Raw genomic sequence first — 20,235 nt, 5'->3', positions numbered from 1 at the left:
AATCCTGCCCTTGAGACCTTCTGTGGCCGGGCACAGACATGCTGTCCGGAGGACATGGCAACCAGCAGGCAGAGCTCCTACAAGTAGTGCTTAGGTTGCTCTCTGGCGCCTGAGCCCTTCCAGACCCCCCTGGCCTTGCTGGGCAGCCTGGTAGGTTTCAGCAGGCAAAGGATGTAGGATGTCACCTCTGCCCTTGGAAGGGGTCCTCATATTGTTGGCAAGTCCTTCGTGGTATGACTACTCAGCCACTCACTCTTAGGCAGAGGTAACAGGCCTGCCCCACACGCCTTCACCTTATCACTCCCATAGCCCTGGCAGCCCCCAGGCTGGGGTGGCTCAGGAGGGATCCAGGGCTTGGAAACAGTGGAGGAAGAGAGGGCAGAGAGAGGGCAGGCCGTCCTGACCCTACCAGGGATGTGGCTGCCAAGCCGCCTCCTGCCGCAGAGTTCTGCCTGCCCTCCCCACTGCACACAGACACAGACACTTTCCCTCTCCCTCCCTCGCTCATGTGAAACTCAAAGAAGCAGCCCCACCCTGAGACACCTCTGCCCATGCTAAGGTGTGGTTTCCTTCCTTCAGTGGGCTCTAGACTGGCTGCTGGCTGCCCCGAGCCACTTCCTGTGGGGCTTCTGTTCTGAGAGTTGCTGACCTTTCTGCAGCCCAGCCTTCATCTCCTTGGGCCTGGAGCAGAGGCCTGGGGGACACTCCTCTCATTAGCCAGGAGGTCCTGGGCATGTCACTTAATCCCTCTACTCCAGGCTCTTCTGCTGTAACCTGAGGGTAATAATACAACCTGTCTCCCAGGAGCCTATGAAATAATCTCTGTGGAGTATTAAACTCATTGCCCAGCACATCTTAGATGCCCCAGGAATACAAACATTTCCCCTGTTCCCAACTATGTCTCTTTATAGAAGGGACACGACTTATCACAAGCAGCACTTTCATTTCATAGGCATTTATTAATCAGCTGCTGTGTTGGGGGCAACGGGGTGACAGCATTAAACGAGACTCCGCTCCTGCTTTGTGGGTCTCACCACTGCCTTCAGTGCTCTCCTGGGGCCTCTCTCCAGCTTCCTCTGGCTCTCCTGCCTCCGTGTTGGGAATGTCCCCTCCCCCCACCATGACCTGTGGGGATAGGGCAGTGACACAAGAGTCTGCTATGGTTGTTGCAGGAGGACTCCCAGACTTTCTCAGCTCTGCAGGTGTTGGTACCATCAGCTCCATGGGTGTCACCCTCTCCTTGGCCTCAGAGGAGCCAGAGTCTAGCCAGGAACCAGAGGGAGGCCGGCAGAGGACAGAGTCAAGTTCCAAAGGGCCTGTGTCATCCCGGTGAGTGACAGGAGCAAGAGCTCTGACTGTAGGAGGTGGGGGACCGGGGATGCTAGGTGAAGAAAGAGCCCTCCTGGAGTAGTAGCGTGACTGACCTCACTGTTCCCAAGTCCTCGGAGAGTTCCCAGACTTACTGTCAAGTATGGCGCCCCAATATTCCTTTCCCAACCATTTCCAGTCTAATGTACTTGATTATTCATTCACCGAACATTCATTGAATGGCTTCGAGCTCCAGGTACTTTGCTTGCCACAGCTGGCCAGCCAGTCCCAGCCCTCAAGGTGTTCCAGGATGGAGCAGTCTGTGTGAGAGGACTTGCTCTTGGCTCTGGGCTTGGAGACAACCAGATGCTGAGGACACAGCCCGCATCCCATTTCCCTTCTCTCTTAAGCTTGAGGTCTGAGTTCTTGCTCTGGGGCCTAAAAGTCTTGGTGAGCCAGTCCTCTGGCCGGGCCGTCTCTTCTCCACTGCGCATTGTTCCTGGTGACCTGTGGCCCAAGGCTTCACGAGCCACTGAGAGTGAAGTCTCCATCTCCAGCCCTGTGTGCTCTGCTTCACCCTACTCGGCAGTCACTGGTAGTTTCTCTCCTTTGTTTCCTAGTCTGCGGTTCATAAGCTCCTGAGAGTAAGGACCTTATCTGTCTTTTTTACCACTGTTCTAGTACCTACAAGAGGCCTAGAAGGGGTTCTCAAGAAATAGTGAATGAACAAATTAATGAATGAATGATCGGGTGAACCCATCGTTGTGTATGACACCAAGGGTCTCTTATCTGAGCTGTTCTCCCTAAAAGCTGCCCAGGCAGACTATCCCACAGAACTCCATTCGGCCTTTCTTTCTGTGGCCTGGCTGTCACTTCCTTCACAAGGCATTGGTGCTGACCTACCCAGGGCCCACGGGACCCTAAAGCGCAGTCTGTCCTCGCATCCCCCAGCCCTCTCCCACCCATTTCATGTCCACCCTTGCGTTTCAGAGCACTACTGGGGGCCAGTGCAAGACCCAGCTCACCCTCAGCTGCCCCTTCTGACAGGAGCAAGAAAAGCAACAGCAGCATCGCCTCCACACTGGGGCTGAAAAAGTTCTTCCTGGCCCTGGGCCAGGGCACGCGGCCCAAGTTTGGCAAGTCCCGCAGCTACAGTGTGGAGCAGCTGCAGCCCCCTGTACCTGGCCCAGCCTCACACGCCAGCACCTTCGAAGTGAAGAGAGCCCCATCATTACAATCCCTGCATCTGGTGAGTCCTGAGGGCCCAGCCAAGCATATGTGAGGCCAGTGGTGGCAGAGCCCATTGGAATGAAAGGTGAGAGGTGCAAGGAGAAATGAAGTGCTGAAGAGGCTGCCCGGGGAGGCCAAGGTAGAGAAAGGGAAGCCTCTGGCCTCCCAGTAGCTGATCCTTGAGGCTGGGGCTCCCCGGACACAGTGCGTGTAGCAGCATCCCAAACTTCTGTTCCTCCGCCAGCTATCCCGACCTGGACTCATCCTAGAGTCCTCCCTCTCCTCGCCTCCCAACTCTGCCACCTTGCCACGACTTGGATTCTACTGCTTGGTCATTCTAGAACCTTCTTCACGTCCACAGCAGCTCTTAGTCTAGCACAAATCACTTCACACCTAGATTATCTCAACAGCCTTCTGACTAGATGCTGTGTCTTTCTCCAGTGGCTTTTAGAGTAGTCCTTTTGATCTACATATCTGGCCTTGCCAACCCCTTGCTCAACACCGGCCACTGGTCCCTTGTCACCCTCAGGATAAAGTTCAGGTCACTTGACATTGCCAAAGGGTTTCTGTGATCTGACTGCTTCCATCTCTCATCACTCTCCTAACAGTCAATCCCAGCTATCCTTGACCTGGCAGTTCTGTAATCAGGCCACACACTGTCTAACTGTGGACCTTCATCTGAAACGTTTCTCCCACCTTCTCTACCTGCTCATGTCTGCTCCTCCACTGACGCTTCAGCCATCGCTTCCTCCAGGAAGCCGCTTCTAACCCCCTTCCTCGGGCTGAGCTGGGGCCCTCTGCTCTGTGTTCCCAACCCGTCCTGGGCTTCCTTCCTTCATGGAACTTGTCACAGAGTATTTTAATTTATTTTTGTCTGTTTCTCCTTACTGGAGTGTGAATTCTTTGAGCAAACACCACTTGGTCTTTCTATTCCCAAGATTTAGTACAATGGCAAGTAGAGCAGACAAACTCAGTACACAGTGAATGAGTGAGTGAGTGAACTCAGGGCAGCGTGCTGAAGTTCTCCCTCCCCACTTGCTAGAGAGTGAACAACAGAAGCTCACTAACTCTCAACCACGTTTCTGGAACCCCCGTTCCGTTCCAGGCGTTCTCGGGTGTTGTTTGTTCTTCTGTTCCTTGCCCCTCAGCACTGAGCAGAACGAAGCAGGAGATGGTGGTCTGGGGCATTGGAGCCTTTCATCTTCAGGCTGAAGTAGGGGAGAGAAAGCAGGCTGAATGAAAATTCCATTGATTTTTCTGGCACTGGGAACGCTACCTGATACATGGTCAGAGCTCAATAAATATTTGCTGGGTGAATGAATGGAGGCAAAGTGATCATAAGCTGGGAAAAGGAGCCCAGAGTGACACTGTGCTCTAGAAATTGCCTTTCCTCATAAAGTTAGATTTGTCCCCTGTGTGTCTGAGCCAGGGCGCCCAGGTGTGTTGTCCTCGGAGCTTTGGTCTCTGTAAACCTCGAGGGAAGTGACACGATGTTAGTGTAGTAGAGAGATTGTGGGCAGTGTAAGCCAAGTGGGCAAAGATAGTAAGCTGGCAGAGGAAGTGAGGGAGCAAGCGCAGGGAGGACTGAGCAGCAGAAAAATGTTCAAAAATTGAAAAAAAAAGATAAAAGAAGAATCAGTCTCACCCAGAAATATTTATGACATAGCTCAGGGTGAACTTCTTCCTGTTAGGCTGCTGCGCTGCCAAGATGTCTGTGCTGAGAGGGTGGGCGGATGCTGCAGCAGTTTGGGTTTCATTTTGCCCTCTTGGGTGGGCAGTGGCTGTGTTCTCACACCCAACCACGCTAGCTACTCCCACATCCTCCGATGGCTGTGGCTCTTTGACCTGCATCTGGAAGGCTCTTCTCCCCTCTCCCCTTTCCCCAGGGAACTTCTGCTTGGCCTTCAGGTCTAAGTTAAACATGACTTCTCCCAGGAAGTCTTCCTAAGCTCTGAAGCAAGTCAGACCCCCTCTTAAGTTTCTCGATAACAAGCCTTACTCCCTTAGAGTATGGATGCCCAACATAATAAGCGCCTGTAGCATTTATTCAAAAGCCTGCTTCTCCCGCCTCCGTCTCTGCCGCTCCCACCTTCTGCCTTCAGAATGGCCTCCTCATTGGGTCAATTTCTAGAAAACAGATCTGATCTTGTAACTCTTCTGATTGATATCACTCAGGAGCTCCTTAGCAGGCCAGATGAGATTCTTCCAGGGCTGGCCCCTGGCTCCAGCCCATCTCCCATCATCTCTGCAGCCTAGCTGCCCAGACCATGAGTATGTTCCAGAACCTACCATGCTTTCTCTAGTATCTCCATGTCTTTGCATCAATTGTTTCTGCTTCCTGGAGCACCCTACCTCTGTCTTCACCTGAAGAGTTCATGCTTCAAACTTCACTCAGGTGTCAGCTCCTATAGTGTCCTCAAACCTCCTAAGCCAAACAAAGTCTCTCTCTGCTTCCTTGAACATTGCCCACACCTCCAGCCAAGCACTTACAACTGCACCTAGGGCTTTTAACTTATCTGTGCTCACCCCACCCCCATCACTGGGAGAACTCCTTGAGGTATTTATGTTTTGTCTTTTCCATCTTTTTATTCACAATGTTTTAAGGCGTAGACTTAGATAAAAATTTTTGAATGCAAGTGATTATAAAAGGGATACTAACGAATCACAAAACAATATTTAAGATTTTAACTCTAAATTTGTGGTTACTATTCTATAATTAATTTGCTTTCACTTTTTTCTTAAAAAATAGATTTTCTTAATAAATGAGGTTATTAGTATTATAGGACTAAACTGTTATTTCAGGAAGGATATTGAAGTTTCAGATCACCTATGTAGGCCCACCTACTTGAGTAAATTATAGAGATTCCTGTTGAGCACTTTGAAGTAATGACAAAAACTCAAATCATTACTTTCAAAGAGGGCCCTCAGGTTCACCGTTGGGGTCAGGTCTCTGTCAGCCCCCTTCCCCAGTGGCTTGTCTCACCTGCAATATTGGACCTTTACCACTAGGTGTCACCCTCTCACCAACATCGGAAAGCTGCCTCCCTTCAGAACCTTCATTCTCTGCTGAGCAGCAAGGTGGACCGGTCCAGCCTCTACCTGGTAGGGGAGCCAGGGGATCACAGTGCAGCTGGCAGGTAAGAGTGGACAAGTGAGCAAGTGGTTTGGAGGATAAACTCAGGGAATGGACAGTGGAGCTCTAAGCCTCTTTCCTGCCTCAGCTGTATGGCCCTGAATGGGGTCTCACTGAGAGAAAGGGAGGCCAGCTCCTGAGCCTCAGATGCCACAAGAGTCTTGGAGCCCATACCTCGGTGCCCTTGCCTTGTGCAACTGAGCTCTGAGGAGATGTGGGGTTAGAGTTGGAAGGTTTGATTCTTCCGTCTCTCTACTATCTGATGACATCTTGAAATCGGAATGTTCAGAGAGCTTCCTTAGCCTAGCTAAAGACCCAATTAAAGGTCCAGAGACAGGGACCTTCAAAGAGGCCCTTGACCTGTGACCTTACCTGAGGAAATCCCACCCTCTCTGATGAGACCCTCTAGGCTAGCTGCCCTTACCTGGGGCTCCATGGAGAGACTTCAGGGAGTCTGTTAATGGCTGGAAATTTTATATAAAAGTATAGCTTTCGTTAGGTTCTTAAAGAGGTCTCTGCACCCCAAAAGATTAAAAACCGGTGCTCTTGGGCGGGGGGCTTCTAGTTCTATAGCAGGCTCTAAAAAGCCTCAGATAACTGTGGGAACCCACTGGGGTCAGCCCGAGCTGGCTCTTTATGCCAGGTAAGACCCATGGTGCCCCAACTTCCAGAGCTGCCAGTCGAGAGGCAGCAGTCATCTTTAAGCCAAGGTGTGGTGGGGACCCAGAGCTCCGACCTCTTTGCCCTCACTGTCTCTGGTCTGCTGGCAGGTTAGCCAGGGCCCCGCCCCGGCGCGCCCTCAGCGTGGAAGATGTGGGTGCCCCCAGCCTGGCTCGCACAGTGGGCCGCGTGGTGCAGGTGTTCCCAGATGGCACCAGCCAGCTGCAGCTACAGCGCTCCCCGGAGGGCACCTTTGGCTTCTGCGTGGCCTCTGGGGACGGGCGCCGGGACTCAGGTATGCCCCCTCAGCTTTCTGGCCTCCACAGACCTGGGTTCTTTGCAAACCAAGATGGTGCCTTTTGGCTGTGCTCAGAGGATTCTTCTGAGCAGTGGAGCTCTGGACTCAGAGAAATTCTTATCGAAAGGACTAGGGTTCTCCCCACGGGGGCTCTTTCTAAAGGGTCAAGGTGTGGGGCTACTGGGGTGGGTAGCTGTTGGCAGGCTTGACGCCACTGTCCTTCCAGTGTCTGTGGACATTCTCAAAATCAGAATTTCAAAGGCCGACTTTTCATGGCGAGTATCAGAGATGGTTTGTGCTTGCCTTTCTCAGAGGCAATCCCTTTGATGTGGCTGATGTGTTTAAACGGTTCCCCTCTCCAGCTGCTGAGTGTGTCTGGGCACATGGAGTGTGCCTTCCTGTCTGTGCACCCGGGTCCCTCCCTCGGGGCTGGCTCCTGAGGGTCATGGTCACATGTATCCTGACTCCCAGGCCCTGGCCGGGTTGCCCACTGGGTCTTGAGTCAACGCTGGCAGGGTCAGAGAGGGGCTCTGGACATCCTTCTGTACCCTGACCAGTTTTTAGCTGCCTTTTACCCAAGGTCTGTTGTCCAGAATTCACCTCAGGGTGAGGAGCCCTGAAAGGTATTTCCCAGACAAGATGAGCAGGAAAGGAAGACAGGTGTGCTAGAGATGGGAAGGAGGGGAGAGGGAGAAAAATGAGAGAAGGAGAAAGACAGACACAGAAAAACTGCCCTAGCTGGGCTCTGCTAAGGAGGGTTTAATGCTGTGCTTTGATCTCCTAGGTCACAGTTATTTAACCTGGAAATAAATCTGCCTGCTGCCAAATCCGTTTGCATCTGGCCTATCATTCATTGTATCAATAAATCTATATTGAGCACTTGCTAGGTATTGTTGGGACTGGAATCACAGCAGTAAATGGAATGGGCAAATCCCTGTCCTCGGGAGCACACATTCCAGTGAGGGAGATAGACTATATCTATAAAAAATAGACATTTTTATATTATGTGTCCGACAGTGAAAAGTACAGAGAAACAAACACAAAGCAAGCAGGGTAAGGGCCTGAGGACAGCAAATACTGTGGTGCCAGTGGGACAGCTTTTCTGAACAGACACTTGGAGTGAGGGAGGAGCCATGTGGTGTCTGGGGGACAAGCATTCCAGAAAGAGGGAGCAGCCAGTGGAGAGGCCCTACAGCGGGGGATTGAGCTCAGCCTATCAGAGGAACTGACTGCAGGTCAAGCTGAACAGTGGTGAGGGGGATAGAGACAGAGCTGAGCCCAGAAAGGGGTTTCAGCCTTCGTGCTAGGTGAGATGGGAGCCACAGGGCTGGGAGCAGAGACCGGGGTGCTCTGATTGACACTTTTAATGGGGTCACTGGCTGCTGTATTGAGAACAGACTCTAGGGGGATGCAGGTGGAATCAAGCAGACCAGTTTAAAAGCTATTTCAATAGTCCAGGAAAGAGGATGGTGGTGGCTTGGACTCAGGTGGCCACTCAGGGGATACATGGTTGGATTCTGATTGACTTGAAGGTAGTTTTGATTCAGTTTGCCGACAGATTTTACATGAATGTGAGAGGAAGAGAAGACAAGTTTCTCCCCATTCTGACCTCAGGAGGGTACAGCATCCTTTCAGGAAGATGGCATTTGTTTACATGTGTTGAATATCATAAAGCATTCAACAGGCTGTTAGCCACCTGCCTTTTCCTTTAGTTTCCTCTCTCCTTAGGTGAGGGGAATAGGCCCTCAAAAAAGGCAGCATGAAGGCATAGAGTTAGATAACATAGCATGGTTTATACTCCAGCACCTCCACTGGCTGTGTGACCTTGAGCACGTACGTTACTTAGCCTCTCTGAGCCTGGCACTTTTCTTCCCTTCCCTCTTCAGAAAGAGAGTATATTTGGGGAGCAAAACTCCAGATGGAGACCAGCACGATCTACATCATTTATCAATGTGAGATCACATACAACATGTTCTCTGTCCCCCCATCCTCCCCAAAAGTCCCTTTAGGCCCCTTTGCAAGCAGTGGGAGTCCCTCCCCATTGCCTGTCATGCAGTTCTGATGCATAGTGGGGGACTGTCTGTAATTACCAAGGGCTCCTTGGGCTCTGCCCTAGTCTGCTCCTTGGGGGCCACTCACCTAGGTTGGTGAGAGCTCTTCCTTGTCCTGCCCAGGTGGTGTCCTGCCCTTGCTTCTGCAGCTGGTCATTGGATGTCACATAGAGATCCTCATGCATGCAGAATATGGCTGGTGCTGGTGTCTACTGGCTGCAGGCATTCCTCCAGCAGCCCAGAGTCACTTCTCCTGGGCCTCAGAGGGGCTGTGAGCTAGCTGAAATGTCAAGATGCTGGTTTTAACTTGATGGCTATAACATCCAATTCTGTATAAGCATGGGAGAACAGCAAGCTTTGCCTTCTTCTTCTAATTGAGTACAACACAGAGATCATATGTTCTTAACAAAGGCCATTTCCAGCAGACAATAAATACATACAATAGCAGCCTGTCATATTTCTGTCATGACTTCTAGTTGTGAAACCCACCCCAGAGTCTCCCCAAAATGGCTGGTATGACTTCAGTGTCTGGTCTAGCTCTGGCTGCATTCTTTTGGGTTTTCTCATCACTCCCCACCTGCATGTCCTGCTGTACAGTAGCCATTTTTGCAGGCTCCACCTTACTTGTCCTTTCCCCCATGTCGCCAACATGCAGACAGGCAGGCAAGCAGTTCAAACACCCAGACAGAAGAGGTAAAAATCTGCGCAGCCAAGATGGCAGGTATACCTTGTTGGGAGGGATACAGCCTTGCAAGAAAGGCTCAGCTTCGCCAAGAAGCACAGAAAAGGAGTTCTACAACTCATACCGGTACAGGGAATGTGTCAGAAGATTGGATTCACTAGACCCAGAGCTACAAATGTTCGGGTACCGTGGAGGAGATTTCAATGCACTTTCAAACCAGATTTTCAGAGGGCGAGCTCTGAAAAGCCTGACTTCTTTTGGGGCGAGAAGCTGGGCTGAATGAAGCACCTACAGAGCTGGGTAGACTAGAGAGATGACTTCTCAGTAGTTCAAGATTTGTTAAACAGCTTCAAGCCAGAGATTGAGGAACTAGATGATATGCCCTTCCAGGTCCCTTCTAAGGAAGTCGGTTCCAGGAAAAGAAGGTGGACATAACGCATGGGCAGTTGCTTAATGTGGAGGGAGCCAGCCAGCTGAGCCTGGGCTGGGGAGCAGGGAGGGTGTTAAGGTGGCACTAAGCCGCCCCAGTGAATTCTGTAGGTGTTGTCAGCTGCACAAGGGCCATCCCTTGCAGTCCTCCAGCCAAGTGGGCTGGTGCTAACTATCAGACACCTCTGTTCACTCAGTGCGAGGCTAGGGGCTGGAAGCTTTCCCTGGAAGAGCTTGTTCCTCCTTTAAACTCTTAGGTGGAAGCAGCTGAAGGAGTTTGAAAGGTTTTCAGCAGAAGTTGAGGTGACAGGGGCTCCCTTAGCTGGACTCTCCTGCACTGTGACCCAGGAGAGGCCAGGGGAACTGGAACAGCCCAGCCCTGAGTCCCTACAGAGCCTGTTCCATCAACGTGGGTTCCCAGAGTTGAACCCAAGAAAGGAGGAGAAGTGGGTTCTCCCCAGGTTCACCCTGCACTGTAGAGACCCTGGCATGGTCATACCAGTCAGGCAGGGCCTTTTGGGGTGGGGGAGGGGAGGATGGCGGAGAGAAGGCATATGTGAGAAAGGAAAAAGTAAGGCACCGTGGCTTATATATGGAGTAGGCTTTTGATGTTTCCTGGGCTTTTGCCCAGAGGCCAACAAGTCTCAAGTGAGGAACCATATCCAAGGAAGACTGAGGCCAGGGCTCATCCTACACAATACCGTGAAGCAAACCAGGTTTGGACCGGATCTCAGCTGCTCCAACGGTACCTTCCCCGACTCCAGCAACTTGAGAGCAGAAATGGATCTTGTTTGTGAGTGTCACCTAGCACAGTGCCAGGCACATCATAGATTTTTTCTTAATTTTTAAACATTATTTTCCTCCTGCTTCTACAATCAAAGTATGTCTTAGAAAAAGTTAAGATTAGCTTATTCACACTGGGATATTTATGAATAATAACAGCTGAAAGCACTGTTTGCACTAGGGGCATTTTAAAAGAAGAGGTGAAGCAATGTAGTTATACTATGGAGATGAGAGCACTATGTGTATAAAGATAGCCGTGACTGTCAGGGAGAATGAGAGTGAGTGTGTGTGTGTGTATGTGTGTGTGTGCGCGTGTGTGTGTGCGTGCACGCGTGCGCGTGTGTGTAGAAGTGTCCGTGTGCCTCACCTACCTGGTCAGCGTGCCAGAGATGCATGTCTTTAATTTTATTTGTTAAATTCTCCTGTTTTCCTTTGCAGGGTTCTACGTGCAGGAGATGGCTGACGCGAGCACAGCCAAGCTATACTCAGGGCTGCTGGGGGTGGGGGATGAGATCCTCGAGGTGAACGGAGCCAAGGTTGCTGGGCTGGGCTTGGCTCATGTTAAGGAGCTCCTGGCCCACGAAGAGAGCTTATCACTCCGTGTGCTGAGGCAGAGGCCTGTCCCACGGTGACTCAGAGGTGCTTTGGCTTTCACTGTCACCCCCTGGAAAGCCATGAACCACCCCAGGAGGGATGATTGAGAATGCACTGCACAAAGCTGCTTGTAAGAGCTAGGTGGCAAGTAATACTCTGGGCTGTGACCCAGCTGTGGCCTAGGGAGAAGAAAGGAGTCTGTGTGTTTTGTTTAAGGATATTAATTTATGCAGAACTAGGGGAAAAAATATGGGTGTCCCTGCCCGAGATGGTGTCAACAGCTTCCTGCACCTTTGTTGGCAGGGAGAGGAGAGAGATTCAGCGGGTCTCTCTGATGGTCCCTGAGCCTCAGTCGCCTCACCCCCACATCCCATTCCACTCCTTGTCAAGGCCTCCTGCAACTTTCTGTACTCCATCCAGAACCAAAGAAAGTGCTGGGCCACACTGGCTTGGAGTCTGCCTTTTTCAGTCTCATTTCTCCCAGCTCCTATTTGACACTTTTGCTCTCTTTTCAGAAATGAGTGAAGTGTCTTATAATAACAGCCTTACAGCCATTGACCACATATTCCAAACCAAAAATTGGAACATGTGATCTGGTATGAGAACATCTAGGAGATATTATTTGGTAGCCAGAATATTAAGAATTTATGGGATATAGAAGGTTGAGGGAAAAAATGAAACCAATTTCAGGAAAGTGTAGGTGTGGCCAGTGAGATTAGCCAGGCCAGGCTTGTCCCCATTGCTCTGCCCTCTGCCTCTACCCAGAACAAGGCTGGAGCTACCAGAGCCTGGCCATGAAGGCATGTCTTCCCTTTTCTGTTGAGCTGGGACACTGGGCTACAGCTGATGTCAGGCTGTCTCCAGCTACAAGCTCTCTATTCAGACTCCCCGATGGCACCTGTGGGTGGGCTGGCCAGCAGGGAGATGGCAGGGTACAGGCTGAGGGGATGGGCTGTCCCACCTGGCTGCTTTCCCTCTCTAGGCCTGAACACTGCCCAAAAGGTTAGGACTCTCTGGAAGTGGATGGCTGTGTGTCAGTCTTAAATTATTAAAAAGCAAAGATGAAGCTGAATCTTCTCCAATCCTGAGTTATTATATTCTGGGCTGGATGCTCACTTGACCTTCACTAGCTGTGGGTCCTAGGGTGGGGTAGGAGGAGGGAGGACAAAGGCACAGCAGTGGGCTGTGTTGGACATGCCAGAGGGGAAGGCTGAGGAGGCACCCAGGACAGCCAGGGTCAATGTAGTAGCCTCCAGAGTTAGTAATCGGGCTGGGAGAGGAGCCCTGGGCAAGGTGCATTTATGAGCAGGAGACTGAAGCTAAGGGGCCTTGAGTAGGTGCAACTGGCAGGTGAAGTGGGCAGCTCAAGTCTGTTTTAGAGCTTGGCTGGGTGCAGGCTGTGGTTAAAAAAACAAACACAGCCTTCAGAATCAGGTTAAAATGAGTGTTGCTGCAGCTTTCAGGGTCAAAGTTACTGAAGGAGACATGTGGCCCGAGGGAAGGGCAATGGAGAGGGGACGGCTATCCTGTGGAGTGTGTGTTCTCTCATTTTAGGGTCTTGTCTGCAGGAGCCAATTAAAACCCCTCTTTACTGCCAGTGGAGGCTAGTAGATGAGGCGCACGGCAGGGGCAGGATGGGAAGGCTGAGCCAACCTGGGATGGGGGATAAAGAAGAATGGGAGGCTCTAGGAGGTGAGCAGTGGGCCAAGGAAATAAGTACTCAGGCCTTCAGGGTGTGAAGAGGGTTCTGGGATATCTCACAGACCAACCTAGGGTTCCTGAAGCACAGAAAGAGCCCCACAGCAGCAAACTACAGGCATAGGGAACCACTGGTGACTACTACTCCTAATTCCTGACCTTGAGGTGTTGACCCAATAAGAAGTATACCTTGAAAAAAGATTTTGTGGTTCACAAGGCCCAAATTCACAATCAGAGGCTAGCAGCTATTGTTTATAGGCCTCTCCTGCACTCTACATATCAGGGAAAAGCTGAAGGCTAAGGTGCCGAGACTCCTGCAGTATGTTCCTTCAGGGAGGGAAGGCACTCTGGACTGTGTGTGAAGTAAACCTTATAAACAGATTCCTGGAATCCTGTATCAACCAATGGGCAGAGACCTGCCCCATTCAATGGGAATGGCACAGCTGTAGTCTAATTTGCATACTTACTGACTAATCAGAACAGTTCCATAATGACCAATCAGAACGTGCAATTCTGACCAATCGGGACAGTGCTATTTGGACCAATCAGACTGTGCAAACTTGGATTCCTCATTTACATAGAAATAGACCAATCAGAGACTAGGGTGGGGACCTTTTTCTATAAAAGGTGGACTCCTGATATTTTTTTCCTCAGCTGGGCCCACTTTGTGTGTCAGTGGGAGGCTGTTTCGGTGGTTTGCAACTGTTCATTTGTATTAAGTTTGTCTGTGTAGTCTTGCTAACGTTAGGTTGGTGGCAGCAAATTTGTTGACAGGGGTCTTGAAACTTTAGGGAAATTTATGTTAAAAGAGCTTCTAGGGGTAAAAGGCACCTCTGTTTTCTCAGTATAGTGAGGACTAGGTACCCTTGCAGCCTCAGCTGGGAAGGAATGGAAATGGAGTTGCTCAGACTAGGACGGAACGGGAAGGTCTCTAAGCATCTGCATTTATTACCTTCCAGGTACAAGGTCAGGCTCTTGAAGTGTTTTTATTTAGTCCTTAAAGTAGTCCTACCAGGCATATCATGTTTATTAGCTTCATTTGTACCAGTAGAGAACCAAGTTCAGCAACAATAATGGCATTCTGACCTGCTCCTGTCACTCAGGACCTACTCAGGACCTACTCTTTCTACTAGGGCCTCCACACAATGCAGGGTGTCGGGGGGAAGCCTGGCTAGAAGGGCATGAAGAGGGGATGGTGGGGGAGGGGGGAAGAGGGTTAAGGGGAGAAAGAGGGTGGGAGGGAAGGTACTCTGGACTGTGTGTGAAGTAAACCTGCTTTGCTCTAATTCCAAGGAGGCAGAAGACGCTCCTTCCTGAGGTAAAATGATGCCGTGTTTTCACTTCTGTGAGTGGGAGACACTTCGGTTCCCTCAGATATCCTCTTACCTGTCCCCATCTCTGTTGCCTGAGGTCCAGCCCTGTGTCACCCACAGGACCATCAGACCCCTCCTGCTTAGAACTAGGAGCCAGGCCACGTGTCAGGCAGGAGCTCAGGGAGGTGAGAGAGAAGGCTCTACCTCAAGTGGCCATTCTAGGGGAGACGCTCAACCATTACCACATGACTAGGTGTGTGCAGCAAGAGAAGCTGGCAGCTGGCGCAGCTCTGGTATGAGCCGTCAGGGATCAGCTGAGGGAAGGCGGCTTGGGAAGAGGTGTGCTCACAGCAGGGTTTTGTGAAATGAGTGGGAACTTACTGGAAGGGGAACGGAAAGGACGTTCAGGCTCAGAAAATGAACAGCATGTGCAAAGATGTGTCTCGTACCTGTGTCTCACCTATACCACCCCCCCAACCCCGCGGCGGTTTAATGGTACTCTGTCCAGGCTTCCCAGAGGCACATGATATTGGGACTACACGGAACAGAAGGTGACACTAATTTTGGCCTCAGATAAGTCACCATCGTTAGGGTGACAGCAGGGGCAAGTTCAGAAGCCACCAACGCCTGTTTTGACTTGCTGGGGACGGGGCAGTTCTCTTCGCCATAGCGGACTGGCTGGTGCCAGACGAGAGCGCGTCTCCTTGGTAGAGGGTGCCCGCGCTGGATACCCAGGGAGGGGGGGCCGAGGTCTGTCGCGGGCCAGCGAACAAGAGGCGACTGTGCATGGAACAACTGCCCAGCACCCACCCGCCTTTGTCCTCCTCGAGAAAGGTGACAGCTCCGACGAGGATGTCGCCTGCAAGTCGCGACAGTGGCGGGGCGGTCCTGCGGGTCGCGGCTCTGCCCTCCTTCATTTTCGTGGAGGCGGGGATGGGTCCGGCTACCCTGCCCGCCTCGGGGACGTGCAGCGTGCAGCGGGCACCGGCTCAGATAGTCACAGCGTGGCCGCACCCTGAAGTCCAGGGTCTGGGTTCGAGGGGAATTTACCGCAAGACGTTTTGCTCAGCGCCAGAGGCCGGGATGAAGACACCCTGACTCTGCCCTCGAGGAACACAAAGCGGGGGCGGGGGCAGAGGGACAGACCCTAGGAGCTAACGGCGACGTCGCCTGGCTTGAAGCTGGCGGTGGAGGCGGTGCGTCAAGCGCCGGGGTCGAGCCAGAGCTGCAGGGAGGAGTGGGACTGGCCCCTGCATGTCGCGGGCGCAGGGCTGGGGACCCGGCGCGTGCAGTCACAAGGCCTCACGAATGGCGTTGGAACCACGGGCACTGCTCAACCCGGAAATTCAGGGACGCGCGGTCCCTGCGCCGTCTCTCACCCTGTTCTGTCTTTTCCGCAAATATTCCCGAGCTGTGTTGGAGACATTAAGGACACAATCCTGAATCCTTGGGGCAACTCTGTGAAGGAGGGACCACTAATTTTCTGATTGCAAACTAGGACCCTGAGACTCAGAGGTTAAGTTCATTATCTAAGGTTACACGGCAAATAATTAGCACAGACAGGATTTGAACAGGGCACTGTGAGACCCACCCACCCTCCGGAGACCCTGTGGGATTAGCCTCACTTGGAGGCCCAAGGGCAACCCCCTCCTGGGCTGCGACCAGCTCCAGGGGGCCCACCAGCGGGCGTGGCGTCTAGGCTTCAGGTTTCTTTCAGGGAAATGGGGTTGGTTCTCCCACCTGCCCGCCGACTGTGGGGGGAAAAGGACTGCGACAGATCACTTTTCAGAACAGTGGTTCTGAACTGTAGGCATAACTCACTTGTGGGTCACAAAAGCTATCTTGTGGGTCGAGACAACCATTAAAAAAAAAATTAGTACCTCTAGCAAAGGTTTTGTTTGGGAAACACTTCAGGCCGGTGTGCTGAATTGTAATTTAAAATATTGTTAACGGCCCTGCTCTGGAGGAGCCCAAGGCCCGGGGTGGGGGTGAGGGCAGCAGCCTGGTTCCCTGATCCTGCCCCTGCTCCATGCTCCGACCTCCTCAGGGTCATGCCTTGCCTGCCAGAGGCTACTGAACCGGAAACCTTCCCGGTGGCTGGATTAGTGTGGCTGTTTGAGAGGAAGAAGCATCCTTGATCCTACATCTCTGTGGCCAAGAGGAGGCCTGTACTCCAGGGGTGGAGTGTAGTATGACTGGCCTTCCTGGTCCTCCAAACTGCCTCCAGGCAGCAGGTTCCCACGTGGGTATTCATTGGCAGGAGCTTTGGTTGTTGGTTCCCGCATCCCCACACGCCCCACCTCCACATAGCCATCTACTCATTGGCTTAGCTTATTCATGTGCCTTTGCTGGACTGCCCTTCCCCTCCCTTGTCCACCCTTGGACCCCCTGGCAGGCTTCAAAAATATTAGAGGTGCCTGCCCTGGGAAGCACTCCATGACATCTGTGTGCTGACTTTGGCCCCTGTCCTTAGCTCCCATACAATCTGGTACTAAGGGCTCTTTATTGTGGCTCTTTTCACATGGACTTGTTCGTTTATCCTACACCAAACTCACCTGGCAACAACTGGACTTCCCAGTCCATCTGTACAACCTGTTTCCCTTTCCCAAATCCCAAGGCTGGTTCTGGAGCTATTCAAGAGGCTCTGCTGTCACTGGATCCACTTCCCCTCCCGCCGCTTCCCACCATCCTCTATGAAGTCTCCTTTCCAACAGAGCCAGAGCACCTGCTTAGACATGGCAGCAGCTTTCCTTGGCAAGAATCTGTGCCCAGCTCTCTCAGGCTGTGAGTCTGACCAGGTCAGAGTGCTGGGTCCCAAGGAGGGGGCTGCTAGGATTGGCTCTGGTATCTGTCCACAGAGCCAGGTCTTAACAGCTGCCTTGCCAGGCCTGGAGGGTATCTGGGGCTCTCCTGTGGTTGCCAGGCTGCCTGTTGAGCCTGCCTTTGTCTTGTGTTTCTGCAGTCTGGGCTCAGGCCCCAACTCACAGTGTGGAGCTGCCCTTAGGGGTCTGGCCGGGTGCCGGGCACTGGGGGAGAGGCTTGCCCTGCCCTTGGGAAGCCCATATCCCCAGGTGGAGACCGCTACAGCTGTGGAAAGAGACAAACCAATGTGCCAAGGGCAACAATGGGAGCCCCAGGCAGGAGGCCCGACTCCGCCCGGTGAGCAGAAAATCTTCCCAGAAGAGCCAGCCCCAGGCTCCCCAGCCTCCATCCAGCTCCGCCGTTATCTTAGAAACAAGGAATGTTGGCGGGCAGTGGGAGCTCACAGCAGCATGCAGATGCCACGACTTTGATTCTCATCCTGGGCTCCTCAGACTATCTCCAAGCTTTTCTGAGTTTATATAATGATGAGTTTGGCTTGCTTACTTTTTGCACATTTCCAGCCAAATAAACAAAAGCTCAAAAAAAAAAAAAAAAAAAAAAAAAAACGAAAAAAAAAAAAAAAAAAGCAAGGCTGACCTGCCTGAGAGCTTTGACCAGAATTCTTGAATTCCACAGTGGGCTCAGAGAGTTTGAGACATGGCCAAGTCCAAAGCAACTGGTGTCCATGCTTTATCGTTGGCACTGCTAAGAGTTTAGTGCTTTAGTCTACCATGAACTTGTCCCACAGCTCTTTTGACTCTAGTCCTCTCCTCAGTTTCATCATTTCTGTGGCCAGAGGAGGGCTTAGTGAAACATCTGTTTATCGCCACTGAAATCTGAATGGTATCCTTTCTTTTAAGGGAGGCTGCATAATGGTCCAATCAGACCTGGGTTCCGATTCTGACTACCACTTACTAGTTGTATCCTTGGGCAAATTTCTTAATTGTTTCATGCCTCACTTTTCAGATATAAAATGGGCCTCAACAATATTTCCCTCATGGGGTTGTGAGAATTAAATGCAGTGTTTTGCTTCCCACAGTCCCTAATGCCTTGGTCAAGGACCTGCCTAACCAATCAATTCAAATGTTAGCCAGAAGGACTGCTATTTTGTAATGAGTTACAAACTTTGAGAAATTTGCTCCTGGAAGTAGGTGAGCCCTTTCCAAAGGCCGGCCAAAATTAATGTGAACTTTTGTGAATGGAGACAAAGCATTTAATGGTGTGCATAGGAAGGGACATGGGGAGGGGAGGGTAGAGGGATAGAAGAAATACCACTGCAGAGGTCAGAATTGGGAGTACACATCCAAGTCCAAGGTGGCTCCTGGAGCTGTCGCTCCCCTTCTGAGAAGTTATCGGTGGGGGCTTCGTGGTCAGGCTCTGCCTGTACCTACACCAAACAGAAGCCACCGCCTAAGTTCTGGGTGTCAGCACCTTGGTCGGAGGGGCTGTGCGTGCCATTTTTGCATCAGATTTTTCAACATTTCAACATGAGCTTTCCATAAGACTTGTAGCCACTGGGGACCTTTTGAATGACACCTCTCTTGATGCACAGGAGAGCCACAAGCGGAGTCAAGGAGCTGGTAGAACTGAAATCCTCAGCCTTATGGATGCATTTCCTCCCCTTGTCCAAGCCACACAGTCCACAATTCCCCGTGGTGCCCAGGGAAGTGATCTGCTTTTATCAGGGGATACATGTAACCATTTCTTCCTTCTGAATCGCTTCCTCCTCAAATGTGAACCAGAACTTTCCCCCTCTTAGCTGGCTATTACGATGTTAGGGGGAAATGAAGCTGAAGACTTGTGAAGCACGGGGGTGCCATTTTCTGCGCCAGGCACCAAGGGCATAGTAAGTGGCTCTGCCTCTCACCAGCTGTGTGACCTTGAGAAATTACTGACGTCTCAGTTTCCTCATCTGCAGATTTGAGATATTAGATGAGGAAACTTCAGTTTCATACAGCCAGTTTAAATATTAAATATGTTAATACAGAGGAAGTACTTGGAGCAGTGCCTGGCACATCATAGAAGGTACTCAGTTATCAGTGGGGATGATGATGGCAAATGGATTGATGAAGATCCCTGCCCTTAGGGGGCTCAGGCAGCCTTGTCACCCTATCCCACACAGAACTATGGGCAGGCTCTTTCAACTACCGATTTGGATGGCCAGTATTCTCGTTTGCCAACACTTCAATGAGGGAAATAAAGGACTCAATTTCTTTTGTATTCTAGTCTCTGCTCCCCCAGATTCCTAGTCCCTAGTGAAACTCTGTGCTGAATACATAGTATAGTTATTTTGAGATTTAAGAATCTGTATAACTAGCTCAGCCAGAGAAAGCACAATTTAGCATTCAGATCCTCCGGCAGCCACACACTTCCTACCCCACGCATATGCTCATGTCCGTGTTTATGAGTGGGCAGAAGGGAGGAAGGGAGCCGTGTTCAGGTATGAAAAGAACTAAAAACAAAAATCAAACTTAAAAAAAAAAAACCAGGACAAAGGTCATGGTATCTCCATTTCTCTTTAATACTGAACAGTATTATTTATACAGTTGTAACATGATTTCGAGAGCAGAAGTAAGAAACATTACTGATAGACTTCAGGGTGTAAAAATACCACTTTTAAGGATGGCCAGTTGAGATTTTTTTTTTTTTAACAAGTATTTTTAAAAAGTTTTCAAGTGTATAGTGTCAGCAAATTTTGTTTAATGTCAAGATTACAATCAAAGCCGTGGAAAGTGGTGTAATTTGCAGGGATTACTGCAGCCTAAATTCCACAATGCAGTAGCAGTGATTCTAAAAACTAGAGTGGCATCAGAGTCCCCTGGTGGGTTTGGTAAACAGACTGCTGGCCCCACCCCAAGTCTGTGATTCAGCAAGCAGGGACAGGGCCGGAGAATCTGCATTTCTAGAAAGTTCCCAGGGGATACTGCCACTGCTGGTCCCACAGCACACGTGGAGACCTGCCGTGTAGAGAGCAAGGTCTGTCGGCCTGGGACCTGGGGCGAGGGCTGTAAACCTCTGGCACCAGGGCTCCGGCGCTCTGCTGAGAGGGAGGGGCAGGGGAAGCACCTGGAACCCCCCCGGGCACTTTCCATTCTAATTCTTGATCGCACTTCTTTACTTTGTACCTTCTATTTACTTAAAAATAAAACGCTATAAGGTTATTTATCCTTGGAAGAAAAATATGACGGTTTAGT

At 51.1% G+C, this 20,235-nt stretch overlaps 1 protein-coding gene across 5 annotated transcripts in view; it reads left to right on the top strand.

The window, feature by feature from the left end:
- Window positions 1-14,051, top strand: part of KIAA1614 (KIAA1614 ortholog) — a 44,468-nt gene extending 30,417 nt beyond the window's left edge. For 3 of the 5 annotated variants that reach the window (XM_025043960.1, XM_015586222.2, XM_015586224.2), the window contains 5 exons: window positions 1,173-1,329; window positions 2,299-2,557; window positions 5,548-5,675; window positions 6,442-6,626; window positions 11,013-14,051. In XM_025043960.1, coding sequence (XP_024899728.1) covers window positions 1,173-1,329; window positions 2,299-2,557; window positions 5,548-5,675; window positions 6,442-6,626; window positions 11,013-11,206 — 923 coding nt within the window. In that variant the 3' untranslated portion in view covers window positions 11,207-14,051. Of the gene's footprint in view, window positions 1-1,172; window positions 1,330-2,298; window positions 2,558-5,547; window positions 5,676-6,441; window positions 6,627-11,012 lie in introns of those variants that run through there. The other 2 variants (XM_025043961.1, XM_025043962.1) reach the window with 2 other exon arrangements.
- Window positions 14,052-20,235: the final 6,184 nt, after the last annotated feature.

The sequence above is a fragment of the Pteropus alecto genome, unplaced genomic scaffold (assembly GCF_000325575.1).
Source record: "Pteropus alecto unplaced genomic scaffold, ASM32557v1 scaffold101, whole genome shotgun sequence".
Classification (NCBI taxonomy): Eukaryota; Metazoa; Chordata; class Mammalia; order Chiroptera; family Pteropodidae; genus Pteropus; species Pteropus alecto.
Note: the sequence above shows the minus strand (reverse complement) of the source record. Positions and strands in the feature narration are given on the sequence as shown.